Source organism: Lissotriton vulgaris, chromosome 8 (assembly GCF_964263255.1).
Source record: "Lissotriton vulgaris chromosome 8, aLisVul1.2, whole genome shotgun sequence".
NCBI lineage: Eukaryota > Metazoa > Chordata > Amphibia > Caudata > Salamandridae > Lissotriton > Lissotriton vulgaris.
In genome coordinates this window covers 1,152,875,210-1,152,897,825 of record NC_141696.1, presented here as the reverse complement: position 1 = coordinate 1,152,897,825, position 22,616 = coordinate 1,152,875,210, and the positions used below count along the sequence as shown (strand labels likewise).

At 41.1% G+C, this 22,616-nt stretch overlaps 1 protein-coding gene across 1 annotated transcript in view; it reads left to right on the top strand.

The window, feature by feature from the left end:
- Positions 1-22,616, top strand: part of GTF2F2 (general transcription factor IIF subunit 2) — a 933,714-nt gene that overhangs the window by 604,713 nt on the left and 306,385 nt on the right. The window contains exon 6 of the mRNA XM_086935014.1: positions 12,166-12,247. Within this exon, the coding sequence (XP_086791140.1) occupies positions 12,166-12,247 (82 nt within the window). The remainder of the gene's footprint in view (positions 1-12,165; positions 12,248-22,616) is intronic.

The following is a 22,616-nucleotide window of genomic DNA, read 5'->3' as shown; positions in this document are numbered from 1 at the left end:
TGCCAATATTCCTCCACTAATAACACAGGTCTCTTCTCTTGGGAACAACATTACGGTTTCGTGTTGAACATCAATGGATTCCTATCAGAACCAATCAGGGAGCTGCGTCCATTTGCTAATGAGTAACCAGAGCAGGAAAGCTCGCCGATAAGCCACTGCCATAACAAGCACCCCTGCACATCCCAGCGCTGCGTGCTCAGCCACGCTTGGACGCGTAACACGGTACTGTTCCACCCTCACATGCCAAGTGTGTGTGAGGCCTAGCGCAGACGTAAGCCTCCCCACTGAAAATGCATGCAGCTCTTATGCAGCGCTGTGGGTGATGTAACACCCCATACTCACCATTGTTGGGAGGTGTCCTTGTCAGGCACTCTGTCCACCATCACTAGAAAGCTCTGAAGCAGGCAGAAGAAATGTGCGCAAATTCCGGCCCTCCTGGGTTGATCAGTAATGCAGGTATACCGCGTATTACCAGCTTCTCGCCAAGACAGAATGGCTCTTCAAAGCAAGATGCCACGTTTTACAATACTCCCATCTCAAAACAATCCACTTTATCACATTGCACCATACCCTTCACATCAATCATATTTCCATTTTCTCACTTTGCCGTATATTATCACACAAGTTACACTGATCAACACTCCAGATCACACTGTCCAAATGAAATAAATGATAAAAAGTGTAAGACAACATTCCAAAAATGTGCGATCCACATATCTAAATACCATACAACTGAATAACATTTCGACACATCATATACTAAAGTCACATCAGGCAAAAATCTAGAAAATTAAACAGCATGCCACCTACATGACTACATAAAGCTCAATATAACTTAACACTCCACAGCATATCACAGAAAAACACCCCAGACTAGCCTATCACCTCAGAACCCTCACCACATCACAGTGCAGCAGACTCCATTCCACAACGCTCCAAACCAGGAATTTGATTTGACTGCATACCACCACCACATTGTGCCACACACCGTCCCACATCATTCTCAACTCACAACATATTCCCTTGCCACACAAGATTACACTAAACAACGTCCCACTGCATACCACCTGACCTACATGACTTAATGCAACAAAATACATTGTAGAGCTCCATAACAAATCACTCTAAAACATTACACAACATTACTCTACAATAAATTCCCACCAAACACATCACTTCAAATTAAATCATATACCCACAACCCACAGCTCCAAGATACAATACCTCACCATACTTATTCACCTCTCTAATATATTATACCATAATTATCCATACAGTTAATACTCTCCATACAGTATACACTAATCACCAATACAACGTTTTACAAATATTACATCAAATCAGATAACAGTATACCTCACCGGTTTCTTCAACACCAATTAAAAAACACCATCCTACCATACAACATCGTTCACCAAATCACATGCTTTCTCACCATACAACCATTACCACCACACCATTTCATTTCTCACATACATACCATAATACCATAACTTAGCACAAGCTACAACATGCTACTGTTAAACCTCATCCTGTCATAAATGCCCACCTCCATCGGACCTACTACACTCACTTTGTTACATTCTTCAATGCTATAGATACCACACCTTTCCAAGCTACACCACATGACTCTAAAGCATTCTCTACTAGGTCACTCACTCCGTGCCACACCACTTCTTTGTCACAAAAACACACAAAATCGTTTCAGCTGTGCTGCAGTTAAGGCCAGTGTCAATCATAAGATATAGGTCATTCTTGAGACTGTGGTACAAGGTTAGGTGAGACAAGTACATGTGGAAAGCGCGTAGGCAGTTGATATATTTGAGCAGGAAAGTCATGAGCAGCTCAATGGAGAATTCGACAGTAAAGAATGCAAACGGGATAGAAAAGGAATCTTGGATCTATTCTGCAAAGAAGCCTCTGGGAAGGAGGCTCATCGCTTTCTATTGATTCGGGATGGAGGTTCTGTGGGGAAATAAAACACTGCAACGGGAGCAAACAGATGGATGCAGATGGATGGCTTTGTATAAAACATCTAAAAAATAATTCACAAGATGATATAAGTATTGCCTATAATTACCCAGAGGATGAGGTGAATCAGACTAACAGATAGGCATTCAAAGGACTCCAAAATGTGCATGCCGAGAGAGCTCCTGATGTATCACATGGGAAGCTTCAGAAAGAGCTGAAGATGCAGAAAGGCACTTGAATGTTATTGAAATCACTTCAGTTGCAATTTTGGGGAAAACATGAGGTTGTGCTGATGCAAGTTTAGGAAGACAAAGAAGTGGTAAACAAGACCTCGGAAAACAGAAAGAAAGAAATAGCCATAGAGTAGACACAAAGGAAGCACAGTGATCCAAAGCCCTTCAATTATGGAGCATAATCACTAGCATGCAGTGTATCCTGACATTGGCACAGTCCTCGATCTTAGGGAAAAGGGACACTTTTACATCGTGGGTGCCTAGATAGGTGAATGTCCCATTTCCTCAACCCACCTGGTTCCTAAGCCACCATTTGGTATGATCTGACCATGCCTATATGTATCTGCAAGATGCGTCTCCTTCTCAAGAATGGACTCCAGTAATAATGAATTCGGTAAATAATCATAGCAAATAGCAATTTAGAGACTCAGAGACACAGTGGACGGGTACCATAGACACGAGAGCCAAAAGAACAGGGAGTTGAAGGGACAGGGAGTTGCACAGGGATTTGGGGAGCAGACAGTGGTGGAATAGGGAATAACAGAGAGAATCACTTTTGTTGATTGAGAAAACAAGGATGGGGAAAGAGAGGTCTATGGAACAGTGGTATTCAGACAAAGAGCGACACAGAGGCAAGGCACTGAAGAACAATAAAAAGTTGGGCTACAGGGACACTTGTAGCTCTCACGTACTAAATAGCCACAATAAAGCACAAGAGAGTCCCAATAGGGATTGTGAAGACTCTGACATGCATCAATAACAGTCGTGTGGAAGGGCAGAAGACACATCTCCTGTACAGAAATCTACTGAAATGTAAAACATGACAGACCACAATTCAACAGTCTTATGGGCTAAGTGGAGGGCCACAAAACCCAAGCACTCTTTGTTGATGATTTAGCAGGAAAAAACGATGATGAGGGTCGCACTCACAGGGACTAGTTTGTTAGTTTAGCTTTCCTTTCCCACTTAAATGAAACATCACTTTAAGGAAAATACTTAACCTACTTACCACATCACCTATACTTACTTGGGTCTAGAGAAATGTAGGATGACTCTCCAAGCGAGACTGATGGTCAACTAAATCTACAAATTACAGAGGATAGCGGAGAGGATGTGGTGGAAAGGCCAGGGCTGAGGACCTTGGAGCTGGGGAACCAGGATCAAGTCTGATACCAACTCAACATCCTTTGGTTCTGGGCAAATCACTTAATCTCCCTGTGCCTACCAAAAATGAACGTGTCCTTGTGTAACGTAACTGGTGCTCATGTAAAGCCTCCAATACCTTCGGGCACGTACCAACTATATAAACTAGCAATGGCATAGCCAATAGGTCTCGCCTTTGGGACCTTATAAGTGTTTAGGTATGCAGCACAATATCCTGTGGCATGGCTAAACACTTATAAGGCCCCAAAGGCGAGACCTATTGGCTATGCCAATGCTTGTTTTCAGTGTGTGGGTGCGCGTGTATGTGTGTATGCGTGTGTATGTATATATGTGTGAATATATGTGTATATGTATATATACATATGTATACATATATATATATATAATATATATATATATATACTGTATATGTGTGTATATATATATATATATATATATATATATATATATATATAGTGTATATGTTTATATATATGTATATATATATATGTATATGTGTGTGTGTGTGTATAGATATGTTCATTACACGTTACCCTTTAGGTATTGTTTATATCACAGTGATTTAAGTGCAAATAATATGAAAACTATGCTTTTGTTTCATACAGGGAAAGGGTTATTAAAAACACTAATGAAATAGTTGATTATACTGTTTGTAGGTAAAAGAAGAGAAACTTATTTAGTTAAAAACTCAGGATGTGAGATAAAAGGCCCTTTTTCTCTTAAAAATCACATTCTGTTAATAAGAATCCGAATTCTACTAGTAAGACCGCCTTAATTGCCTATAGAATGTTCAGCTTTCATTCACAGACCGTTGATTAAACAGCCGTTAATGTTTATGCTCCCAGATAGTCGAATCTGCTGCTAGTCAGAAAGAGGTTACAATGGGCCCAGATAGTTTGTTAAACAATGGATAGAGATTGATTTTCAAAACAGCTGCTAGCACTTCCAAGGCTAACAATGCACCTTGATTGCATTTAGACCATTAAGGTTTTTCTTAGCTCTCAAAATAGACTGATACAGGCAGTTTGTTCGAGGACTCGTGAGATTTCGAATCTGGCTCCTCAAACTCGGGTTAAGAATTCCAGGATGAGGAACCCATTAATGGGGTTCTGATACCCCTTCACGGAGTTAGTAAACACCACAATAAAAACATTTTTGATTTATTTCTAAATTGAACTTGAGGTGGGTTCTCGCTGGATCACCACCCATGTGCCTTGGCACGCTCACTGTGCCCCCTTTAATAAATTGTTTTTGTAGGACGCAAGACCAAGCCTGCACCCTGTAATAGTGGCTGCAAGACAATTTTTTTTCTTTTGGCCAACCAATCTAAGCCTTTACGTATGCCAACCCAACATTGGGTTTTCAGACCCGTAATGAACTGTGGGAATGAAGCTGCCTTGTCCCATGGCTTTTCTTTAGCTTTTGAATTGGATTTCAAGCTGTCCTCAAACATCGGGTCGAGGACAGTTGGAGGATTTAACAGCCAAGATATGTTTAATTTATAACTCTTTGATGCCCACCCGGAGGATTTTTCAAATACTGGTCATCCGTTCTTGCTGTAGCAAAGAGGAGAATTTCTTACATGGCCAAAGTTGGAAACTGCATGGTAACTCTTTGTTTCGTGCCCATATTCAATGAATCTTACCATTCTGAACTACAGCCAGTTTCGCAAAAGTTATTAAGACTCTAAAAAATTAGTTTTCAGTGAAAAGTGTGGCTGAACCATAGCTACAGTCACTATTGGGACTCTGTACTACGTATAAAATATGCTCACAGAAGAAGATACTCGTGTATTGGGGGAGTGGCATGTCTAGTCAGTTTCCTCCCATATATCGAGTAGGTAGTTACTCATAAGACCTATGATGCGATTTAATTTAACCAAAGTGTGTACACTAGCATGGGTAGATTCATTAAAATCCACATGCAGTGACATTGTACTACCACAGCTTGTGTATACCAAAATGATTCTGAGAGAGGAACTAGCATTTTAATTGAACAAATCTTTTCTTAGAGGAGGTAATACAATATCAAACACAAAGTAACGTTAGTGGATCCGTTGTATTTTTCGTGCTTGGGAGCCGCCAAAGTCGCAATAACCCGTCTGTTAAGTGTGAGGCTTACAAAAATCTTTTTCAGTAGTTTCAGCTTTAAAAAAATAAATTGAAAATGGCTCCAGTAATCTAGGTGGATAGAGAGATTGACATCTAATTTTTAAACAAAGGATTTTAAGACCTGGGTGAGAAGCAGTGAAAAGCCCATTTCATTTGGCCAGTGTGCCCTCCCCTTGACCATTTGTTGTGCCCGAGTTTAACTGAGGCATGGGCCACTCATCCAGATCCAGAGATCCAAAATCCATTGTTGAAATCACTGTGCAAATGGACCGCTCCCTTCTCTGGCTCTATGCCAGCTAACTGATCACCCTGTTTCTGAGGATGATCGGGATGTCTTTGCATTGGGAGACAGAAAGAGGATATATTCATGGCACGTTACATGACAGCCCACAATTATTAGTTGAATAGGAAGGGAAATGAAGACGATCCTTATGTTACCCTCAACTTATTTATTTTATTTTATTTATTTATTAAGTGCAACAATCATCCCCTAGGGGATATCACAACGTTGAGTGAATCCCAAACTTTCCGCTGAAAGAAAGCCACAAAACAAAGATCAGTACAGTTACTGGGAGAAAAACGAAGCGATAAACAGAGATGAGCAGTGGGAAAAACGTGTTTTATTTCGGGTAAACAGTGGGAATAACGAGTGTTACGGCACACTATGCAGTGGGAAGAAGAAGGGTTACAGCAGGATTGGTAGTAGGTGGTCGAAAGTTTACAGCAGGTAAGAAGGAGCCAAAGTGTTGCAACGAGAGAAATACAGCTGATCACAATTGTAGTGGGGCAGAGCTCAAGGGTGAGCACAAGCTGGCAGCAGTGGAGCTGGCAGCAGGGGAGCTGGCCTCTGGACCCGCTCCTGCCTGAGAACAACCTGCTATTAAAGTTGGTAAAAACTAGGCACCATAGCCTAGATGTATACAACTGAGCGATGATGGGGTGATTGATGGTGCTGAGATCTGCTGTTAGGTCAAAGAGAACTAGGACTGCAAAATCCACCATCAATTACAAGTCATTCAATGCGACCAAGAGATTTTAGTATTTTGATGTGGCTTAAAACTCATCTGATGGTCAGGGCAGAAGTTCAGCTCTCCCTAGAAAATCCCAACTCTGTTGGCACCTCTGTTATTATTGAGCTTAGTAGCTGCTGAGAGAAGATTCCTCTGACACAAGACTTTTCTTGTTGGTGCTCAGGAAAAACCTTTAATGTAATAGTAATAATAAAAGCATATCCATGAGTAGAAGGGACCTGTTCCAAGACGGAGGAGTTTATTACTTGTAAGAATGTGCAGAGGTCATCACATGCACAAGGTAATAGAAAACCAGTTTGGAAGTTTGACAGTAGTTTATTAAATTTAACAATTCCTCCACCAGATGTGTAATTTGATCCAAATATTTTTCCAAGACAACTTGGCTCTACTGAGAAGAGCCTGCTTGTGGAGTTCATTTTAACAAATCATTTCTTTTTCATCTAGCCTGAAAAGTATAAAACAGTACTGACAACATCTGCAACAAGCCGTGTTGAAGGTTGAAAAGCAATATTTAAACATCATTTTTATATTCTTTAGATTCCAGTGATGAATTAGAAGCTGCACCTTCTGCTCTCAGACATTTTGTTTCCAGCATTAAGATTCCTGGAGCATGTTGTTCTGTCTCAACAGGCATGCAACCTTATAAATAGAAGTAATGGTCCTGCCACAGGTTCTGTGACTTATGATAAGGGCAGGATTAACTAAGTTTTCAAGGAATGTCGCAAAGGCATTTCTCAAACCGATTCCTTGGAGATTTCGTTGGAGGAAATTTTTTTTGTCAATATGCCAGTTACCCCGCTTAAAGTAAGCATTCCAAGAACAGTTAACTAGTTACTGGAGCTGAGGTATCCAAAGCAAGTATTAAATTGACAGCTGTTAAGGCTTGTCTAGAAAATGCCTCTCCAGTTAGGTAGTATAAAGCATTCTCAACTCTATTAACATCCATATTGACAATATTATTTAACAGTATACTGGAGGTGGGATTATTCAACCTTCACACCGCAATGGGAACAGTTTTCTTAAAACAAATAAGTCATCTTTATAGACTGGATTTTTTTGTCTAATAAAATTATTACATACAGATTATAAAATATGGGTCAGAATTTTGGTCATCTGGCTGTTAAATCCTTCATTTAGTTTAATCCTTAAAGATCGTACAGCATCTATACTGGGGCACTAACTGGCCCCCTAAACGCCATATTGTTCAGAGATTAATTAAAAGTCCATATAGTTGTTATTTTATTGGATACTAAAAATCTTTCAACCTTGTGATCTGATACCCATCCTTAGTTTTTCAGTTCTTCTAACCAACCCGTGAGGTTAATTGACCGATGTCATTCTATGATAGCTCTAAGACTAATATCGTTAACAAACTGTACTAAGTAAAATCTCACTGACCAAGAGAAGCCGATTAGACTTTCCAATGTCACTGATCTTATTTTCTTTATTCATCAAACCTCTTGCAGCTTCAATACCGGTTTCTAAAAAACAGTCATCACCTATGAAACAGATTTTGTTTGCTAAACACTATGTAGAAGATATAGTTGTTTTTTGAAGTCTTATCCTTTCATTAGACAGGAAATCTTTGATATGATACAACAGTGTAAAGTTTTCAATGGTTGGAAAGTTAACCAAAGTAAATCTGATATTATGCTGTTCACCTCTCCTATATCAGTCGTCCCTTTGCATCTGGGCTAGCTTTATGATAAGCACTCAAATAGATATTTGAATGTCCCATTTTCTGAAGGTGCAGTGCATATATACTCACTTACTTATACCCCTTTGTTACAAAATGTAATCTGCTGGAACAAAGGAATCCTATGCCACTCTGTTTTTTGGGCTCATCACTCCTTAAAATGTGCATTTTGCTGCTTATTTTTCGTCAACTACATTTATTTTGAAAATCAAAAAGTAGGCTGAGTTTTGCAAGGGTGAAAAGACAACCCCTCCTTGGCTTACAAAGCTAAAGGTGTCAATTTCTGAGGGTAGCCTTGGATTTCCTGTTCTCTGTCTGTACCATATGGCTTATTTCTTTATACATTTTGTATGCTTTATAGCTGCAGGTATTTAAGCCAGTGTTATGACATACCAATAAACTATTCGTGGAACTGTATCTCCATTCCTAACTGCCCATGCTTTCCTGAACATTTATATCTGTTGCTTCAAATGACTGATGGATTTAGTAAAACAACATGCAGTATATTCTTAATCACTGTAAATATATAACAGTCAAATCATCATCCGGCAATCACATATGAATTCTTTATAATTCGTGACTCTTGTAGGAAGCACTAAATAATTGTGAAACAATGATCAGTAATGAACCATCAAATTTCTGTACATAGAAGATTGTGACCTCAAGCCCTTATTTAAGGATCACAATGCTGCACACACATTGAAGTACAGCATGGCTAGAGGGTGGCAAACCAAGGCAGAAGGCCCAAACTAGCAGCAGTAGGGTCCTTAATGCACAAGCAATCTTGTTGTAATTCAACCTCCAGGACAGAGAGAGCCAAAAACTACAGCCAAACAACCACTTGTGGAGTCTTGTCAACCAGGGTCACATGCATCCAGGCCAGTTATCAACATAAGTCATAAAAGTTGAAACCACCTAATGTTAAAAATTGTTTATGAAGCAGTTATTACTGTAAGTCTCTTGGCGATCATATAGGAAACTGAGACGGTGATCCTGTGTTATAAAGTGAAGAGTAGAGTTTCAAAGTGTTCACAATGGAGAGAAGAAAGTCCTAGGAACCAATAAGATCAAGGGGTAGATGCATCCTAATGGAAATCGTGCCAGAAATTTTGCAAAACAACCTAAAGCAGCTGAGGTAACCAGCGGTACTACTGACCTGGAGATTGTGGATATCAAAGCACCAATCCAGCCAGGGCTGCTTTGCCCAGCATAGCAACTTTATAATACACTGAACAAAGAACACACCCTCACAAGCTAAAAAGAATCCCCTGCCTGCCCTCTGAACCACTGTGCCCCTTGCTCTCTGTAGAACCTCGCAAGCAGCTTCTCTAACACCAACTCCTTGAAACGATGCCGTAAGAACCATGTGGACATAAATAAGATGCTGCTGCCTTTTCATGTCAATCAAAAAGGTGAACCGAACATTGATGAATGTCCAGAGGCCATTAAAGGCCGGAATCTGAATGCAAAAATAAACATTGATGGATTAATCAGAAGGACTACTCCTGGAACTAAGCCTACCAAGAGGGAATTAAGAGTCCAAGTACCACCAAATTCAGAATGCAAAATACTGTTTTTGAAAGTGTCCAAAACAACTATAATGCCAGCAGTACTTAAAGAGTAGCACTCTAGACATAGAACAAACAAGCAGACACCATAAGTACTCGATCCACAATGTGCACTCCCCTGAAGAGGAAAAACACTTTTTTGGATTGTTGAACTAAGTGGTAATGTTTTAGAAGTGGCGACTGCTGCATAATGATACGTTTCTTGGATCTTCTGGAACCGTACCGTGTTAGAACCTACTACAGTTCAGCCTGCCCAATCAGAACATGTTTGAGTTTCTGTTTGTACCTTATTTCTTGTTCACAGTGAGAGTAAGTCTCGCGCCTGGGTTCCCACTTGCCATGTTATGGTGCTATCAAAGTGTAATCAGTCAGCCAAAAAAAGGGACGGATCATGGAAGATAGAGTACGGAGTATAAAAACCCTTCCAATATATCAATCTTGAACGGAAATAAAATTCACTCTTTAATAAAAACAGTTGCAGCAAGTCATGCGAAAAACCGTTTCAAACACACAATGCTGGACGGGTTTAGCTATGAAAAAGAAAATATCCATGGCCAAAAATATTGTAAAGCAAAGCCATGACTTTGAGAACCGAAAGGGAAACTGTCTTTTTGCTAGCACAAGCATGCTAGGGTGCCCATAATCAACGAGCTCATGTAAAAAGAGCAGAGCGAAATCTTTATATTTATATATACATTACTTAATATGTTTGATTCCTTTGCAATGTTTATTTTTTGCCTAGCAAGAGAAAAGTATAGCATTTATTTTAGACCAGCACTTGAAAATGGAGGTCCAGTTTTTGGTCATAGTAAGTCTATGAAAGAGTCCTGCCCAGCAATTCTACATTGTCTGAAAGCTACAGATGCCTAACAGAGGAGGCCAAACAACAGCTGAAAAGGATCAAATATTCTGCAAATTGTCCATACCGACCAAACCTATTAGTTAAACACATATGTTCGAGGCATATGGGCTGCAGATGGTACATTATGAATAGATCGCCATCTGGTGTTGGGCTCGGATGATTGCGCTTTGTTTTTCTCTTGGAGAGTCTTTTGTATCTTGGTGACTCCTCCCTTGGTTGGTAGTGCGCATGGGCATCGGCTCCATCCTTAGATTGTTTTTTTCCGCCATCGGGTTCGGATGAGGATCGAGACGCTCCAGATCAACTTCAGAGAAAAGTGATAAACACATATATCCATACTTCGGATGCAATTTAGGGGTCCCTCTCATAACCGCAGTAGCTTGTAATAATACTTATTGTTCCATATTTAATCCACACTGTAGCTAATGGCTAATTCAAGGTATTTAATTCAGGATTTCTAATACAATTTATAAAAATGATTAAAAGCCTAAATAATGTGCAAACCTAAATATTGTGCAAACCGCATTTGCACACACTTGTTTGCATGTGTCGGCACATAAAAACCAGACATATGGTCCATACTCGGGTAGATTAACTTGACATTCACTCAATCACAAGACTTTTTACTCCACGCTTGGCCTGTAAGCATTGCTCTACTTTTTACAGATACACTTGCTGTGGTCCAGGCCTTGGCTTTTGAACAGTTTGCTTACTTTGGTAGGGATGCAAAGGACTAGACGCAACATGGAGTGCCTGTCTGAACTGTGTTGAGCTGCTTGAATTGCAGATCAGATCCTACATTGCAAGCAGACTTGTCTTGATCATGTACCTCCTATATGCTATTCAAGCAGAGTGTCCGACTGAAGATGACCACAACGTTTGTAATATCGTATGGAGTTTTCGCTATGTTGTCCATCGTTTGTTTACACCTCTTGATACCACTATGAAGATCGCAGTGCTCTCAAATGTTGAATGGAGAGGAAATAGGACCCACATTTCTGTGTTTGCTACATAATGTGAACACCTTTTCCCATTTACTCTATTTTTACTTCTTTGAACCCCTTGCATGCTGATGACGGCCCTCAGCCGTCATACACTACGGCACTCGTGTGCTGATGACTGCTGCGGGCCATCATAAACCCGCCCACTTGCGATTTTGCCGTACAGGCGCAGTATCGCGGCTGCATGCAAGGGGTTAAAATGTTTCATTTTAAGTATCCCATTTCATAATTTTTGTTTACATTAGTCTTGCATATCGGTACATAAAAAACTTCATTTAAATACGTTATTAGGGTGTTGTCATGACAGTCCACGTTAAAGAAAGATTCCAATTTAGGTGAAAATGAATAGAGTAGAAAGTCTTTCAATAAAGGAAATATTATGTGGCATCTAGTGCCTTGAGCCTTTCTAACTATTTACATAGTACATTGAGGTCAGGGCATTTATTCGAATTGTGTTTCTCACATTTCATGAATAGTGAAAGAAACATTTGTAAATTTTAAAAGTGTCTGTTTTTCTTTCTTTTAAAGATAAGCTCGCTATGGAGGGGATCGTTGTACAGCGGGCTGAGTGCAGGGCTGCTGCTAGCGAAAGCTATATGAAGCTTAAGAGGTTGGTGTTAACTTGTTTTTCACTGTGTGTCTCTGTATGTCTTTCTCTGTATATGTAAAACAAATAATTATATCTATAATGTATATATATATATATATATATGTTTGTAAAAGTAGACATTAAATATCTATATAAGTATATGAAATAATGTATATATTTGGAAAGCGTCAACCCATTTCTCCTTAACAAGCCTTGATCACAACGCCGGCCGCCATATTAGTTTCTCTTTATATACAACGTGTAAAACAACAGAAATAGAACACTTAAAAGCACACCTCCTAGGGATACACACTAGGTGCCATCTTAGACTACACAAGAGTACATTGTTTCAGAACTTTTCAAGGGATGCCAATCAATGTATCACCACCACTACCATAAACAGACTAGTGATCTTTTTCACTTAACTACTCCAATTTTCAATGGCAGTTTTCGGAAATATTTAACTGTTCATAGCATCCTAGTGGGCTCTTCTATGTCAATCAGTGCACCACAAATCGATTAATATCAGTGTGTGCATAGCATTACATACTTAAAAATAATTGGTTATTCTGCCCTAGTAGGCTCCCATTAGTTAATCAATGTCCAACGGTTGATTTGGCACTCTCTGTACGCTTCAAATTGTTTCTCTTAATTATCAATATTCTTCCAATTGTTATCTAATTTTTAGGCCCAGTCATTTTCTGGAATACAAAATACAAACCTCCAAGGAAGTTATTCTGAAAAACATATTAAAACTGTAAAGCCATACTGCAACATTTTAACAAGGCTAAATAATTTTCAGATGAACATGCACTTTCTTCACCTATATTCGGCCCTTGGGGTGTATTGGAATCCATTTAGAAAATGCTAGTTGTTGAAATACTTTATCTCTGTCTCCTCCTCTGGCCGTTCTACTCACATGATCAATCACACTGTATCTCATTAACTTCTCTTCTCCATTATGTAACTTCTGAACCTGCCTGGTCACTGGGTAACTAGAGTCACTATTTATTATTGTACTAAGATGTTGTAGATTCCTCCTTGTACTTGTAAAATGGTGCTACCTATATATACCTTGGAGTAAGGATGTGTTAATATATAGACTACAAGGAGCATGGCTAGGTGCTGTCCAGATGGCCACGTAAAGCGGAGCTCTTCCTCACCTGATCCACAAAATACTATACAACCTAGCTAACGGTGCCCCGGATATTCTTTTCCGGTGCCCCTGCCTACCGCTCGCCTCAGGAACCCCATATGAGGCATTCCAGGCTGCCACTGTCCTACTTGACTTGCTTGACTGCACCATGCGGCTGGGTTCTGCAACCACCGATAGCTGCTCTAACACATTATTATCTGCTTAACGGAGGCCATGAAGCTGGGGTCGGGGCTGTGCTACCTTTGGTGGCGAAGGGTTGCAGTTACTTTCCCCCGTGACTGGCTGTGCTCCACAAAACTCCCATAGGCTCTGGAGGCTGTTCGTAACCACAGGTAGTAACATATAGTCTATATTCTACCAAGTGCAGCAGGGCTAAGAGAGGAGAAGCCAAAGAGCCCTCACCGAGAACCATGCTCCCTGCCAAGGCAAGGGTGACCCCATGTCAGATCACCCTACAACACTGCTCAAGCCTGACCTGCAGTCCCTGTGCCACACGCTGACTTCTGGGGGGGTTTGAGGGTCCCCTGTAGACGTGGGCTGTGGCGTAGCCCAACAAACCAACAGATACTGTGGAACTCGACTATGATGCTCAGAGGTACTGATGCGCTGATGCTGGGGACTGTGCTTACTGATGCTTGCAAGCCACTGAAAGCTGACTCCTCACTCTGATTCTCCCTGGAAAGACCCCCTAACCTACCCTGAGATCCTGGAAAGGTGATCGAACATGACCTAGAAACCCAAAAGCCCGATTGGTAATTGTCACAGTGATGGGCCAATCAGGGAGACAGGAGGTGTGCTCCTGGATGCTGGGGTCACCGGGACAGTGGCCAGTGGGACAATGTTGCCCCCCGGCAGCAGGGCCTTTGACCCCATCTGAAGAGTTTCGACATGACCATATACAGTGTGTACAAAACCTCACCCCTCCATTTATATGTGGAAATCGTACCTCAGACAGGGTAGACTCTCCTTTGAGCCTGACACTTGCATGAGTGAAGATGGGGACATGAAATCAATCATCTTGAATGCATAGACACTAAGGTTACCCTTTGAGCGGAGGCAAGGGGAAATGGGGGTGGGGCGGGAGTTTGCCGTCCCAGACATGGAACGATACTTTTATGCTGCACTGTCAAGCAATATTGCCTTTTGGTATGTCCCTATGGGTGATGTACCCCATGTCCTCATAGAAAAATTAAACAAGAATCGACAGGGAACCGCTACATAGTTTTAACCATTAAGCCATCAAAACCGGGACATAGTATGCAAATGTTCCATTCGCTCTAGGCGCTATGGTGCGTGACTAACAGAGCTGGCCTCCTACAATCCTAATACTGCACCTCCCACTCCTGAATAATCTCTCTACCCACACCCCCCACCTAGGAGAAGAGTGAGACCCTTCTGTTGCAAAACACCAGGCAAAGGTGGGACAACTGTTCTAGAGGGCCAGTTTTTAGCCCATGACAACTTCAGAGGGAATCAGTCCCTTACACCTCTAGATGCATTTGACTTCATTCCTTTATGTCATGCATTCCAGTCGATCTGGCTAAAATACCCCACACTTACTCAACTGGTCCAATAGCCAGCACAAGGCTCGGTCTCTATCTTATAAATTATATACCAATACCTCTCCTCACACAGATCTCAGAGCCCTTCATAAGTGGTGCCTAAACATGTATATAGAAAGGTCCTTCGATATATGGAAATACTGATCTCCATCAATTATAGACAAAAATGACCAGTTCAAATTCGTTCACAGACTGTACTTCTCCCCACACTACCTTAATAAACTAGACCCAGAGAAACTTGCAAAATATATCAGATGCTCAGTTGATCCGGATGGTTTAGAATGTACGGGAGGAAATCATGTGCATCACAGAGGATCTAGTTGGATCCCCTTTAGAGTATACTGTAAGATTGATAGAAGAGTAACCACAGAAAATTGGGATGAAGGTTATGATCTCTTTATTAAGATCACAGTAGCAGAGACCCCATCCAACACATAGCACTGGCAACTGTCTTCTCCAAGATGCTCAGTCTCCCATAGTAACATCAATATTCTACATTTCATATCTACTTAAAGGGCAACACTAACTTACATAACTTGAAGCAAGACATCACATTATCTTTCCCCTAATAATACAACAAAACAATCACTAATAAATTAAAACTGTACATTGATCGAGAAATAATCGATGATTTAAGATTAGACAAAATCTCGTAAATTAGACAAAATCTCGTAACTTGGAAGGGCGTCTAACAGTCCTTTGAGGTCTTGCCCTGGCATCTATTGAGGGTAAAGAAGAAGTGAGAGATGAGGATGACGGAGAAACAGACTCTTCAGTGGGAAGGCATTTAGACACTCTATTGAGATTCCAAATTCTGTGGTCACTGGTCTTGATTGCATTCTTAAAGACCAAGACATATCTATCACAAGAATTCCTCCTCACATGACCCAAGATATCAATCGAAATGTCACACCATGGTCCTACAGAGGGTTCTCTTTTAATCATTGGCTGTGTCCTGCATTTTAAAATCTTGTCACTACTGGCACACTCTAGACAATTTCTGACTTCTCTTTCCACATGAGCGTCAACGCCAAGCCACCAATAAGCCTCTCTTAATCTTTCGTTTTGACGATACCCATATGACTAGAATGTGCACGTTCCAGTAAACCATTCCAAAGTTCACGGGGAGGAACCAACTTACTACCTCTCAGAAGGATGCCGTCTACCACTGCTAACTCCTCCTTGACTTGCCAAAAACCTCTAATATCATCACGTCAATCTTTTTTATCACACCAGCGACTTAACACCATGGACATGACTTTCTGTAACACATCATCTTTAGGAAACAAATCTTTCCAGTCTTTCTCAGAAATTATCCCCTCGCTGATGAGACACACATAGACTTCTTCATACAATTCTTCACCATCAAACCAGTCACCTTCACCATGATGTTTTTGTCATGTACGTCTCCCAACCTGGATAGACAATCAGCTAAAGTATTGCTGGCTCCTGGGAGATAATTGACAACAAAATTAAACTCCTGTAAGGCCACCACCCATTTTCTAATGCGATGACGCACCTAATCAATACCTTTCTTAGAAAAAACTTCCTTCAAAGGTTTATGATCAGTTAGCCCTTCAAACTGACAACCCCACAGAAACTTGCGTAACTTAGGTATGGCCCAAAAAATCGCCAAAGCTTCCCTCTCGATGACCGAGTAATTGAATTCAGCATCCCTCAAAGGTCTAGACAGAAACAAAATAATCTTATCCTCTCCTTCCCCTTTTTGTAGTAAAACCGCTCCAAGACCTTTTGAGCTGGCATCTGTCATCAAGTAGGATGCCTTCCTAGGGTCAAAACTACTTAAATCTCGGGCTTTGTTCAAAAGGCCTTTTAGATTTTGAAACTCATCGTCACACGCTTTGCACCAAACAAACTCACACCCCTTCTTTAAAAGATTTCGTAAGTGTTCTATGATGGTTGCAAAGTTAGGGATAAATGTATGATCGAATTCAGTCATTCCGAAAAATTTCACAACTTCGTCTTTATCTTGAGGTGTTCTCAGATTAGAAATTGTACTAATTAGAGAAGGTTTGGGCTTGATGCCATTGGAAGACAACAAGTGACCAAGATATTCAATTTCAGCCACATCAAAACGACATTTGTCTGCTCTCAAAGTGAGACCAGCATCGCACAACTTTCTCAAGACTGCCCTTAACCTCATGCTCACGTGTATCAGTACCAAATACAAGGACATCATCTTGATAGATACTCACGCCCTCTATACCCTTCAAAATACGTTCCATAACCCTCTGAAAGACAGAGGCAGCTGAAATTAAACTAAATGGCATCCTCAAAAATTTTAAAGTGCCAAACGGTGTTATAAAGACTGTAAGATCTTGAGATAAAGGGTGTAGTTTTACCTGATGGTAGGCTGAGGTCAGGTCTAGAGAGGAAAAGTGTTTGACACCATTAAGTGAGCATAGCATTTCACTAATATTGGGAATAGGGTAGTGATCAACCACAACAGCTTTATTTAATTCCCTCAAATCCACACAGAGTCTGGCCTCCCCATTGGCCTTGCGGGCCATAACAATGGGAGAAAGCCATTCTGTAGCTTCGACCTCTTGTATGACACCATTGGCAACAAGCTTATCCAGTTCAACTTTCATACTTTCTTTTGCCAAGAGTAGTACATTGCGAACTCTAGCAACCTTAGGCAGTGCATCATGTTTGACCTTAATATGATGATAATAATTTTTGAGACATCCCAATTTTGCCTCAAAAACCTCAGGAAATTCTCTCACCCATGATTTAGTTTTGTCACCAACTTGACTTACAGCAGGTAACTCTTTTAAACAAACAGGAGGATTCCTGTTGGGGGTCTAAAATTACGTGCAGATCTCGTTGGTGGAACCAGCTGTTGAGCGAATCACCCTTCATGGAGACATACACCATTCCAGGTACAATCCTGCCTTTAAGATCAATGGTACCCCAAAACCAACCTATAAGATCAATGATCTCCCCACTGTACCCTCTAGGTTTGATATCTGGCTTAGATAATTTGACTTTTTTCGCTAAATATTGCTAAAGAAAGATTTTGGAATCAGAGTGACCTTAGCTCCTGAATCAAACAACATTTTTGCTGGAGAATCATTAATTAGAACAACCTCCATTGTGCCATCGCTACCTGAAGATTTAATTTGACAAATATTGGTTGTATCGGAATCTGAATCATTGTCGTACAGATCTATTTCTCTCACCTTCTTTAGAGACTTTCCTGATCTGCAATATTTTGTAAAATGGCCTTTTTGGCCACACACACAACAGAATGCCTTCAACCCAGGGCAACCTTTAAAATTTGCCAAATGTCCTGAATTGCCACACCTAAAGCATTTGCTAGAGAATGTCTTAGATGGAAATTACTTTGTGTCTGTTTTAGAAGAGAGTTTGTTTTTTGGAGACTTCTCTTTTTCCATGACTAAAACACTACTATCTTCCGTTTTTTTAACAGAGTCATTTTTACGTATGGTGTCAATGCATGCTTTTGAATGTTCATGTGTTTTTGCAACGGTCAAGACTTCTTGAAGAGAAGGGTTATCTTTCTGCCACAGACTATCAAAAGCTTTATCAATAGTGCAGCCTAACATAAACTGGTCACTGAGACGTTCTTCCAGGGAAGCGGAAAAATGACAAGATAAAATCTCGTAAATTAGACAAAATCTCTCACGCAGTAATTGTAATCTTAGAAATGTTGCATAAAGGAGTAAACCACACAAACACCTCACCGACTACTAGAGCAGGTAAACTGGAAGTGAAGTGAAGAAAGGAGGGTGATAATCTTCCGTTAGTGTAGATCTTGAAAGGTGTCGCTGTTCAAAATATCACATAAAGATCGTGTTGAGGTCTCTGAAAGTAATTGTGGGTTCTATAGTAGTCCATCGTCGCCAAGTGTAAGATTGATAGGAGAGTAACCACATGAAATTGGGATGAAGGTTATGATCTCTTTATTAGGATCACAGTAGCAGAGACCCCATCCAACACATAGGACTGGCAACTGTCTTCTCCAAGATGCTCAGTCTCCCATAGTAACATCAATATTCTACATTCCATATCTACTTAAAGGGCAACACTAACTTACATAACTTAAAGCAAGACATTACATATACCCCATTGCTCGTACTTTTGGGTTCAATAAACATCTCCAACAGTCGACAAGAAAGTTAACTGGTGCATTACTCCTATTGGGAAAATAAAAACGCCTGGCCCATTACTGAAAGGAGGGCTCTCCACCTAACACTGGAGGTTGGCGACCAGATGGTACTCTCTCTTTTGAGCATCCTGAACACTATGCTGTGCTGCAACTGATCCAGTCACTTCGTGAGATAGCTGGGAATCACGGAGGACTTACCTCCTGCAAACGTAGGGAACCTCAGGGACCATCCCTCCAAAGAAGAACTCTTTTTGTTTTTTTTTTACCTTTGTTTATTGAATATTTTCACAAACACTGAACAAAAAATATATTCACTGTTACACAAAAAAAGTAAAAATAAATAAAAGTGTGCAGGTCACATACAGAGTTCAAAACGTCACTTGAGTAATATGAGGGGGAGGAGGGGGGTCATTAGCATTCCATTTACATAACAGCAACTGTACAACAGTAGCATCCCTGAGGAGACATATTCCAAATAACAAAACAATAACCCCACATTGGCATCATAGTATTTGACATCCACTTCTCTATCAAGCTACAGCTGGCGGGCTTTCGATAATGTCCGCTGGTTCTTTGGCAGGGATACGTTTCCAAAGACGAACACTTGGCGCCGTTCTGGTGTGTTCTTTGTACTGTGTTGGTATAGGAGTCCCTCTTACATGTTATTACCAACTCGCCTGCACCTTTTATCACTTTATTATGACATCTTGCCTTTGGTCTACATTTTACTAATTGTGAAGCCACCCATGCATCATTATATAACCATGTGTGTTTGTTAACTTCTTTGTCTGAAAAAAGCCAATAAATACAATTTAAACAAATCAAATATAGACTGCAGACTCTGTCTTGCAATTCAAATTTTCCATAATTTATATTTTCTTGGTAAATGGTGTTCTAATGTCTTTCATATTTACTTCCTATTGCATTTTTTGAAGCCTCCTTTGGGTTTTAACCACTCCTTTTTCTCTTCTTTAACCGCACTTCCGATTAGTCTATCTCTCATATTGTGCCCTTCTGCATGTCACCTGAAGTCTCTAGACGTTTCTTTGCCTATTCTAGGCTCATTTTCAGATACCAGTTTTAAAAAAATATTTTACCTTGTCCTGTTGACAATGATTGTAATGAATTAAGCATCTTTCTTTTTCTTATTGTCTCTGAATAGAGCTTCTTATCTAGTTCATGTATTTACCCCACTTCTTGCTTTGTTTAATATCTCATCTGAGTATTTCCTTTCTCTCTGTCTAGACAAGATATCTACTTCTGCTTCCCCTCTCGCGCCTATGAGCTCTCCATATACAATACTATATTTCAGGGACACCGGTTAAAGGCTGTGGGCGTGCACAGGGACAGACTGGCCGTAGCGGACATAGCTGCAATATCGGCCCCCTGCAACAAAAGCAAAAAGCGTCACAAAGCTTTCCACTAGCACATCCTGCCCTCCAGCTCCGTCCCCCATCGGGCCGGCCGAGCTCTTTGCCAGGGCCAGTTTCGGTTCCCAGTCCGGCCCTGGACATGTAGGATGATGCAGATGCTGATCTGTACCCAGCCAAGCCTTCACTTCAATTGACACTACTGCATACCTTGAGGTCATACATAGGGCAGCTACATATAAAGCTGTTATGCACGTTGTCCAGGACGACAGCAATACCCTGATCAAAACATGATCGAAAACCTAATGAAACCTTCAGTTTCCTCTGAGACTTAAAGGGATTCTTAAGATTGAGTCTGACATTTTCAAAGATATGATTCAGTTCTGGTTAGGGTTATTACACCTAGTGTCGACAAAAAATGTAAGCCCTCATCATGATTGTGGCCATGTTCCTTTTGATTCGCTCATAGCCCAGGGTACAGGGGACGGACTCTACCTCCTAACAAGGTGTTAAAAAGCTAGATGCTGTGGGCAAAAGATTGTCAGTACAATCAGCCATGAACTGGCGGATTGCCAGCTCAGCTGCCATGCTCTCCTGATATGATAGGATGCATTGGTAGAGATGGAGGAACTGTTCAAACACTTCCGTGATGAGTAGAGGCAGCGTGGAGAAGAACTGGTTACAGAGGGTAAAACCATTTGGAATGCCACTGTCCGCAGTGCTCTAGATGTGACCGACACCGCAGCCAGGGAAATTAACACTCCAGCAAACTGATCAGATGTTACGCCGACTCCTTGTCCCATGTACAGCAGCATCTGTTGAGTCTGTAGTTAGATTACAACCACCTCTTTAGACCACAGGTAGACCAGATGCTTGAAAAGCTGAAGAAAGACATGGACTCAGCCAAGGCTATGGGTATTCTTCAGAAATCCACTCATAGATGGTCCTTTCGAATATCACAATACAGGCGAGGCAGGAAGACCATTTATACAGACTCTCCTGTCAGATCCAACAACAATACCACCAGCAGTTAAAACAGGTATTCTAGAGGAAGGCAGGAAGCTACAGAGGGAATAAAACCAGGGGTAGGGGCAAGGGAAGCTGTGCTAAAGGAGCCACCTTCTCCAAGGAGTGACTTTTTTCTGCTAAATTCACACCACACATGTCTGGTGAGACTGTAGAGTTTCTTCTTTGGAAAGAGATGACCTCCGACCAATGGGTTCCCTCCATCATACAGCACAGCTATTGCCGAGAGCTCAAAATAACCCCACCAAACATTCCATCCCACAGACACGCCCTCTCTGCAGAACAGCAGTGCGTTCTCCAGGAAGAGGTTCAGACACTCATTCTGAAAGGCGTAATAGAGTTAGTGCCACTACAGCATCACAGCAAGGGTGTGTACTCACTATACTTACTTTCTAATCCCCAAAAAGAATGGGTCCCTACGACCCAAACTCTACCTCGGACCCTTCAACAAGTACATCCTCTCAGAACATTTCCACCTGGTCACTCTGTAGGATGTCAAGCCTCTTCTGCAGCAAGGTGACTTAAGTTCAAAGTGTTGCCATTGAGGGTCACCACTCCCCCTAGAGTATTTACAGAATATCTTGCTGTTGTTCCCACCCATCTCAAAAGGTGTGAAATTCACGTATTCCCCTACTTAGACGATTGGCTGATCAAGAGTACAAGCGAACAGTGTCTTGCTTACATCTAAGCCACTATATTCCTGCTCCACAGTTTGGGCTTCGCTATAAATACCGTCCATTCACACCTTCGTCTCCTTTAGATCCAGCCCTTCCTGGGGACCATACTCCATACAGTCATCGGCAAGGGTTATCCTCCACATAGGCACTAATGCTAATATTCCAGTAGATACTGCCTCTTTTTTAGATAAAGTGTCCATCAACTAGCAGTCGGAACAATTATGCACGGTCTCAAAATTATGATCTCATGCATACCCTTAGTTCCTGATTGATTGATTGAGTGATTGATTGATTGATTGACGCCAGACTTCACATGCATCCACTCCAACAATGTCTACCAGCACAATGGCCACAAGCATAAGGTCACTGGGAGGATCTAGTGTTGATACAGGCCAATACCCATCACTTTCTGCAGTGGTTAAAAAGCAGTAACCTGTTGCAGGGCT